This window comes from Misgurnus anguillicaudatus, chromosome 2 (assembly GCF_027580225.2).
Source record: "Misgurnus anguillicaudatus chromosome 2, ASM2758022v2, whole genome shotgun sequence".
Classification (NCBI taxonomy): Eukaryota; Metazoa; Chordata; class Actinopteri; order Cypriniformes; family Cobitidae; genus Misgurnus; species Misgurnus anguillicaudatus.
This window is the reverse complement of record NC_073338.2, coordinates 24,939,747-24,949,369: the sequence shown is the minus strand read 5'-3', so window position 1 is coordinate 24,949,369 and position 9,623 is coordinate 24,939,747. Positions and strand designations below refer to the sequence as shown.

The following is a 9,623-nucleotide window of genomic DNA, read 5'->3' as shown; positions in this document are numbered from 1 at the left end:
CCTTATCGATCTGAAATCACTGTTAGTTTGAGTCGTTTATAACACGCATTTGAAAAAGCAACACTCGTCAAATATAATCATTATACATATTCTTTAGTATCATGAAAAACCTGAAAAGAACAGTGATATAAAAGCTTAAGCCAGCTGCGTGTGTATGGTTCTTCGTCTGCAGCGCATATTGAGTTTCTGCACGAGAGCGCCCTCTGGCTATTGGATGTAGCGGCTTTTCACCATAATTGATTGCGAAGCATATCAAGCATCATCGGCCATTTTATCGGTGCACCCCTAACCCTAACTCCACCTCTAACCCCAATGTCACATGGGCGAAAGCAAATTGTACAAAAATGTATAAATGTGGTTATACAAATGAATACGAATTAGCTACCTCATAAAATACATCCAAATTGCTTTGGAGTAACTTATTTTATTAAACAAAAGTATGAAAACTTTCAAAAGTTGTTCAGGAAGCTTTTGAAACACAGGATGTGTAGGAGACTCCATCAGATTCAGAAGCACGCTAAGAAAAGCATACGAGTCCAGATTAATTAGAACAATCCATCAAAAGCATTCACTGTATCAGAGTCTAATGATGGCTATGTAAAATTGTAATGAGGCCACAAAGACTACATCACTGTTACTTAAAATGTAAAATGATAGAGTATGTATCACTAAACATGCTGTTCGGGAGATTATTTTGAGCCATAGCTAAATGTCTTTTGTATGGCAAATAAATAGTCTATTGCTTGTTAAATGACTCAGAACCACAACAAGTAATCAAAATGGGTGTACAAGTCAATGGGACTCATTCTGTGAATGACTGGAAAATAGGCCATGACACAAAGCATTCAAAGCAATACTTTTCATTGCTTCTTATCACATTTGAAGCTTGACAGATTGAATATAAACATACTTTTTGCCCCAAAAGAATGCAATACTGCTTGGTTTACCCAGAAGAGTCAAGTTAAATCCAAACAATTTTTGTGATTAACATTAAAAACTCTGCCTGTCATTAATGACAGCAGCTGTGAAGGACACGGACCCTACGAGAGCCGGGGATAGAAAATGAAGCGAATCAAAGGCTAAGATGAGGTAGATTGCTGTTTAGCGTTTCTCCTAACATGACGTGCCTATTAAAGATTAAGGGTAAAGAGACAGGCGAGGCTAATGGGAAGCGACACAGCGTTTTAAGCCGCGGCCTTGATGAGTTACAGCTCTCAGTAGCCGGTGACAACTTGACTGGTCTGGATTCACAGATTCACATGCTCGGCACAGGCCCGAAGCACAACTAACCCTCAGTCGGCTTAACGTTATTAAGGATTAAAACACACTTAAGTGTAAATTTTTCTTATGCTTTGTGCCTTTCATGCTTTCATCACTTGGAAGTTTGTGTAATCTTGTCTTAGGGCTTATGCTACGATTACAAGCTGTGTTTGATTGGAGATACAATTGTAATAAAAGTCTAGGGGGAGTTTGCAACATCAAAGAGCAACATAACTACATTATGCGTATCAGGTAAAAGCTTTTAACTTTTGTTAAGGGTACATTAGTTTTCAATGCAACCAGTACATTAACACCAATGCTTTCCATAACACTGGTTTGTTTGCTGCGCACTGCAAAATGTTGCTGATATATAGGATCATTGTGTACATTAAACACTTTTTATTGCAAATTTATGTAGGTAATGAAAATCTCGAAAGCTATCACATTTACTTTGAACAAAGCTGGAATGTAAAGCTATAAATGTGGATCCTCAGTGTCAGTAATTTTAGTATATGGGCTAATAAGCACCCATGTTGACACTACTAGGTTGCAGAATAATAAATGTGCTCCTGTTACCGTGCAAAAGGTAATGGGTTTGATCCCAGGGAACACACATGCTGATAAAATGCATACATTATCTTAAAACGCACTGTAGATCACTTTGGATAAAACCATCTGCCAAAAGCATAAATGTAAATGTAATGCATGCACTGCTTGCAACAAATCGCTTTCCATAATTGGGAAAGAATAAAGTGGGCCCGCATTGCCTGTTCCAAACACAGCAGCTCCAAGATGCATGCTGTTAAATTACAGAATAAAGCACAATAACAACAACAATACACAAGGTCAATGCCAAAGGTGACAGAATAAACAAGAAACTGATGAATTTAGTGCTGATCATGCATCTACCGCATGTGTTTTTATATTTGCATAATTTTATTACATTATTTTGATTCATCACCATTTAATGAAACATATTATTGGATCACAGAATCTTTTGGCCTGAAGATGTAAGTTTAATCAGTTTCGTCTTTCCAAATTATGCATACTGACCTTGTAAATGAGGTTAGCTCACCTGAAACCTGGAATGTTGTTTTATATTTAAGCCCTTAATGGTCTTGTATAGACACACGGAGACGCCAGATGAGACAACTGTCTATGTACATATTTGCCGAGAGCGCTGGATGTCAGTATGATTGAGCTAACATGGGCATTGTTTGAAATGTCACCATCTGCCTCACAACTGCTGATCCCCAATCAATTTAAAACGAATCCCAGTTCCACTCTTCACCAAATCCAGTAGCAATAGCGCTCCGATTTTCATTATAGATTGGCCTAATGACTTGATGATCTGGGGCAGGAGCTGAAAATTTTCCGATATCGATCGTGACATTTGGCCTGTAAGAATAATGTTAAGGTCACGCCAATAGCTCGTACAACTGTGCATGCGGTAAGCCTCAAAGTAGCAAATAGTACAGTTTCAGTATGCATTGGCAATGGCACCACATTGGAAAATACAGTATTTTAAGTCCGAGCACTCTCAGAAATGAAGGTTTAAAGGAAAACACCACAGTTTTTCAATATTTTACAATGTTCTTACTTCAAATTAGACAAATTAATACATACCTATCTTTTTTTCAATACATGCACTTAATCTTTATAAAGCGCATCATGAATGTGTTAGCATTTAGCCTAGCCCCATTCATTCCTTAGGATCCAAACAGGGATGAATTTACAAGCCACCAAACACTTCCATGTTTTCCCTATTTAAAGACTGTTACATGAGTAAATATGGTGGAACAAAATAAAACGTGATTTTTTTAAGCAGATGAGAACCACATTGTATGGCGAAAGAGCACTTAGTCTGCTGCACTTCGACCTCGGTGCGCAATAACATCATCACACCTGACTACTCGCCCTCTCGCTCAAACTGTCAATATTACTGTGCCCAAGGTCTCTACTTACTCGTGTTACTAGTCATGTCTTGAAATAGGGAAAACATGGAAGTGTTTGGTGGCTTCTAAATTAATCCCTGTTTGGATCCTAAGAAATGAATGGGGCTAGGCTAAATGCTAACACATTCACGACATGCTGTACAAAGATTAAGTGCACGCATTGAAAAAAGATAGGTATGTATTCATTAGTCAAGTTGAGGTAAGAACATAGTAAAATATTGAAAACCGGTGGTGTTTTCCTTTAAAACTATTCATTTCTGTCGATATAAAACAATGTTTGGTACATTACCGTACATTAAGGACCTATTGTGTATACATTTAAATGTTTTGTACTCCTACTATTTAATTATTAAAATCACACAATAGTTCCTTAGGGTATAATATGGGGTACAACATTTCAATGTGTTGCATACCCATAAAGGTACAAAAATGAACCTTTAAGGGTACCACCCAGTGACAGAAAAGGTACAGTTTTCAACCTTTTATTTTGAAAGTGAGCTCGTAATAGCTTACATATTAGTAAGCAGCCAAACAGTTAGTCAAAAAATAAATTAGTTGTGACATCAAAAGCGAAACTCAATCTATTTTAAAGTGTTTTTGGACGTGACTAAAAGAAATCGAGGTTCAGCTGTTTTCTGTAAAAGAGAACATTTATTTCGATGAAACTTTGAAACCAATTTGTACGTCATCAAATGAACGGCAACCTGCTCACATTTACAGTTGTACACGCTGGAAACACACAAAACATTAACACCGAATGTACAGATTTCAAGAATATTTAGTCATCGTTGTTGTATATAAATATTTGGTACAAAATATCACAAGATATAAAGCAAAGTAGTACATGGACATAATCTACTCTCCCAAGCCACTGGTACAAAGCACTTGTCATAAAACCATGTTTTTACAGCATGAGTAACCATTGAGTGTGTGTGTGTTTACAGCATATTAATGACAGACAATGAAAATCAGAATTCTGCTTCTAAACACAAATATTTACCAGGTCAACCACTGCGCACGCATAAGAAACAGACTCCCCGTCACCCCCTCCTTTCCATAGAGGTGAATGCAATCTCAGACACTCATTTTGTGGTTTGAAGAGAGGGTGCAATCATGGAAAATGATTTACTATAAGATTCGACTCATACTTCAATACAACACTGCTGCGGTTATCATTCAGCCAAGGAATAAATCAACTGAGCTTTTATGACTTTTATTTGACATTTACAACGTTTCTGATGGTCTCTATTAAAAGAACGCTGTAAGAAGGAAAGGTGAGAATTAGACTTGGAAACTGTTGATTAATTTACAGGTTTTTTTCTACTGAAGGTTCATGGACTAAATTAGTTATGCTATGTATAGACGTACACGTTTAATTTCGCTTTTGGTACGTTTGACTGTATTGCATTTGATCTCTCTGTTCTGCTGGATGCGATGCCAAAAAATGAACCGTTTCCAAAATGCTTATGCAACATTTAATTGTATGGAATGTTCATTTCATGCATACCATTAAGGGGCTGTGTGAATATCCGTCTCTCGTGAGAAGGTAATACTAAATCGTACTGAGACCAACCGAACGTGTGCCAGAAATCAAGCAAAAGACATTTAGGTCCAATGACATAGCAGATAATTGTAAGCTTCTGGCATTTCTTCATGCGGATGATGAAAATCGGTGCCAACCATGAAACGCATTCTGACCCATTTTCGAGATGGTCTGCATGGGTTTCAAACAATCTGTCTTCGTTCTGACTGCAGGACAACGCATCCTTTCTTGAGTGCGTAGGTAGATTAGTAAAAATATGCAAATGTATAATAATAAGGGTTTCCTTCCAGTTATCATCCTGTGATCTTTTTTGATTCTGAGCTTCACATTGAGGTCTGACGATGAATTCACAGGCTGAAGTTTGGCCTTGGTTTTTATTATTTTCATAAAGGCTCAAGTTTCTATCATGTCTGCTGAAAAGTTCACATTTCGAGTGTTTTGCAGGCCCACAGTCTGATCAACTTTTCCTTTTGATTCGTATCTGATAAGCAGTTCTTTCCAAAAGTACGATCAGTGATGGTTACAGATGTGAAACAGACATCTAGGGTTATGCCGAAAAACGTCACTGCAGAAGATCGCACGTGCTTGCGGGAAAGCTCAAGTCTGTTTATGTATACGTCCCCTGCACTACGTGAAAAGTATGCTTCTGCTTTGCAGAGAAAATGCACAGCCAATTACGACAAAGAAGTTGACTGCCTGATTGTAAAATGAAGAGAAGGATAAAAGGGCACTTTGTAAAAGAAATTAGGTTGCCTTATTCTGCAACTCCAGTTTGAAACAGCTCGCCAAATAAGTCTGCCAGATGTCCGTTAGGAGTCCCAGTCGCTGTCCTCCCCGCCGTACATGTCTGCTAGCTTCCTGAAGCGTGGTCCCCACTCGCTGAGGTAATTGTAGTCCTGCACCCCTTCCGAAGACACGGACCCCAGCGAGCTCAGCGACTCTGCCACCGAACCGTTACCCTCGTACGCGTAGGTGGCCAGGGAGTCGTAAGGCGGAGCGGTGGGGTTGCCGTCATTTTCCTGAACACGCTGGTTGATAAATTCCCGCACGTCCGCGTTGTCTCGGGAGGGGGCGGCGGTCCTGCGGAGCGGAGGTGGTGGGTAGAGCGACTCGGATGGGAGGATGTCCCGTCTCAGTTTGTTGTCTTCCATCACCTCCGGATGACGAAGCGCTCCGATGTCGAAAGCTTGCGTGTCCTCCTCTCCGCCACCTTCGTCGTTGTAGCTGACCACGTTGTCTCTCACGTCCTCCTTGGAGATGATCAGCGGCTCCTTCTTCTTCTGACGCTTCAGGGCAGCAAACAGCACCACAATCACTACAGAATGAGAAAAACATAAACTGTAAATGGGAGGCATGATATATAACACAGATGAAGCATATTAATTATAAAGTAACCAAACTGAGGGTATGTTTACATGACAGCGACAATTTAGTGTAGTGTGCTTATGAAAAGTGTAATGTACACAAGACACTGCTGTCAAAAAGATCTGCATTTACACGGCAAACACGATTAATTCCGCTGTATTATGTGTGCTTGGCCAGTAGTTGGCGATGTCACTTTGTAAAGAAACACTACACGCCTGCGTAAATACACATTCTTCTACAGAGTGATAAAGATATAAAGCATCAAGCAGTTTTGTTTGGACGGCCAATGTGATTGGTTATGTGAAGTAGACACTGTTGGCATAAAATACTTAAACTCTAAAAGGTGCTTTCCCAGACAGGGTTTAGATTAATCCAGGATTTAATTAATCTCAGTTATATTAGGACAGTTAAGTTGTTTTTACAAACATATCTTACAAAAAAAACAAAAACAATACTGGTGTGCATTTTGAGACAATGGCAGTGAAATATGTTAAAATATGTCAGTACAAGGTGTTTTTAAATGAAACCAGCTTAATCATGAATTTTAGTCCGGGAAACCACCCCTACATCTTTTAAACACTGAATGCTGTATTTATTATGTTGTATTTGTATTGTATTGAAGTGATTTCCATCTAGGTTTCAGCACTTGTTTACAATTTCTTCTTTCACTGTCCAGTCCATCTCCCTCATTAAAAAAAGATAATGTACCCATTTTTAGGAGCCTAGGAATGCTTTCAGTCAAACAGTGTGTCCAAACTTGTGATAAGTAGTGTGTGTGTGAATGCTAAAGAAATGTTTAGTATTAGGTGGTTGCTTTTATCATTGATCTTTCACTGCAGTGGAGTGCCATACATGATGCATGCTTTAACACTGCAGCTGACACATACTGCTCCATGCAACTCACAGGTGAGATCTGCCCGAAATAGATAGATAGATAGATAGATAGATAGATAGATAGATAGATAGATAGATAGATAGATAGATAGATAGATAGATAGATAGATAGATAGATAGATAGATAGATAGATAGATAGATAGATAGATAGATAGATAGATAGATAGATAGATAGAATAGAGATCAAGTGTAATGATAGTCTTGTTGAATTAAATCATCAAGGCTTTATTCATTTAGGTTTAATTGAACCCTTGTTATTCAATTTCCTGATTAAATAACTAACAACTGAGCTTTATCAGTTCAGCAAACTGAGCATGTCAGATACAGTTTTTTATTTCCCTTTTTTTTTCTTAATTGCAAATCATTTGACATGCAGATCATGTGCGCACACTTCAGACCGCTGGAATTGCAATTAATCAAATGGTAGCGCAGACAAAGGCGCTAACTGACAGGAAGACAGGTGGGGAAATGAAAGCTCCCGCTAACAAAGGCTTTGAAAGATGAACGGTCAGACTCACAGTCAGACAGACAGATGGAGGCAGCGGTGATCAGATAGATGGATGTGGAGAGAACTGATCTGATTGCTAAACTCAGAAGAGATGGGAGTTGGTAACTTACGCAGCAGTATGAGGACGCAGAGCAGGATGGCCACCAGCGCCCCTGTGCTGAGTCCCGCCGAGCTGGTCAAAGCCTCTGCGTTACACATTTCCATATTGCCGTCTCGATCGCACGAGCAGACCCGAATCGTGAGCGTGCCGGTGCTGCTCTGTATGGGGAGCTCCCCGTCTGAAATCACGACGCTCACTAGATGGGCGCTTTTGTGCATTCTGCCAAATCCGGTCCGTCGTGTGAAGATCCCAGCTGTGTTGTCTGTGAACAAGTGAGTTCTCAGTTTACAATTCATCATTTAATGACACTGCATGAGCGTAATTTCTTTTGCTGGGTAAATAGGAAGGACATCCTGGAAGTTTACATTACAGCCATAAACATTCGGTATTTTGTAGGTGACATTAAAGGGGACATTTCACAAGAACTTTTTAAGATGTAAAATAAATATTTGGTGTCTCCACAGTACGTATGTAAAGTTTAAACTCAAAATACCATATAGATCATTTATTATAACATTTATTATTGCCACTTTTTAGGTGTGAGCAAAAATTTTCAGTTTTTGGGTGTGTTCTTTTAAAATGCAAATGAATGCACTAAATGGCAGTGCCGTGGTTGGATAGTGCAGATTAAGGGGCAGTATTATCCCCTTCTGACATCACAGGGGGAGCCAAAATTCAATGACCTATTTTTTACATGCTTGCAGAGAATGGTTTACCAAGACTAAGCTACCGGGTTGATCTTTTTCACATTTTCTAGGTTAATAGAAACACTAGGGACCCAATTATAGCACTTAAACATGGAAAAAGTCAGATTTTCATGAGGATTTAAAGGGATTGTTCACCCAAAAAGAAAAATTCTGTCATCATTTATTCACTCTCATGTTGTTACAAACCTGTAAAAATGTCTTTGTTCTGATGAACACAAATGAAGATATTTTTAGGAATGTTTGTAACCAAACCGATCAGAGGCCCATTGACTTCCACAGTATTCTTTAATCCTACTCTGGGAGTCAATGGGGTCTCTAAATGATTTGGTTATGTACTAAAACATGACTCAATAATATTATTCTCAATAATATAAAATCTGCATTTTTTCAGAAAACTAAATTGTATATCTAAGGTATTCCTGTAGCTCAACGGGTAGAGCATTGCGTTGGCAGCTCAAAATAGTCATGGGTTCGATACCAGGACGCACACACATACAAATAAAATGTATACCTGCAAATGCACTGCAAGTTGGATAAAAGCATCTGGCAAATGCATGAATGTATATGTAAATCTTATAGGGTGATTCCCAGGGAACACACATGCACTTAAAAAATGTATAGCTTGAATGTGAATGCAAGCCACTTTGGATGAAAGCGCCTGCGTCTGCATAAATGTAAATGTATACAGTGGTTAAAATGTGCTTACTGTATTTACTTGAAGTAAAGATTTGGACTGCACTTGCATATAGATGACTTAAAGCTAGACATAACACTCAGACTGTGTTTTCGCAGGATCTATAAGGGGCAAGCAAAGGTGAGCGAACTTGCTTTTAGGCAGACCGACTCAGTCTGACCTAAAGTTACAACAACCGCTGAGCAATCTGATCTGGAATTTAAACAGTTAGAGAAGAGTCCATGTGTCCTAAAGATCTGATTGGTCTGTGTTGTCACGAGGAAAGGCAGTTAGCTAGTTGCAAGGCCACGCAATGTGAAAGGGCACTCACCTCCATTATCTCGCACTGAGAAGTTTGCTCGCACAGAGCTCTCCGGCGCTAAGTTGAAAAAGAACCGATGTCCACCCGCCGGGTCGTCTGGATCCACCGCGCTTATTGTTTGGATTTTCTGTGACAGAAAAGACAATCAATTTTATTAACAGAGCACATGTTACATTCAACATTTAGGCCATTTCTTATGACAGCTGCTTAAAATGACACGACACCTTTAACTCTTTATTTCTTTACTGTTAGGCTCATTTTCATGTCATTGTGTATAAATGAAGTTTGGTACAAT

General features: G+C 39.0%; 1 protein-coding gene across 2 annotated transcripts in view; it reads right to left on the bottom strand.

Annotated features, from left to right (window-relative positions):
- Window positions 1-3,835: 3,835 nt before the first annotated feature.
- The window catches only part of cdh6 (cadherin 6), a 208,701-nt gene continuing 202,913 nt past the window's right edge, over window positions 3,836-9,623 (bottom strand). For both annotated transcript variants that reach the window (XM_055202074.2, XM_055202072.2), the window contains 3 exons: window positions 9,338-9,455; window positions 7,637-7,888; window positions 3,836-6,073 (listed from right to left, as the gene is read on the bottom strand). In XM_055202074.2, the coding sequence (XP_055058049.1) occupies window positions 5,568-6,073; window positions 7,637-7,888; window positions 9,338-9,455 (876 nt within the window). In that variant the 3' untranslated portion in view covers window positions 3,836-5,567. The remainder of the gene's footprint in view (window positions 6,074-7,636; window positions 7,889-9,337; window positions 9,456-9,623) is intronic.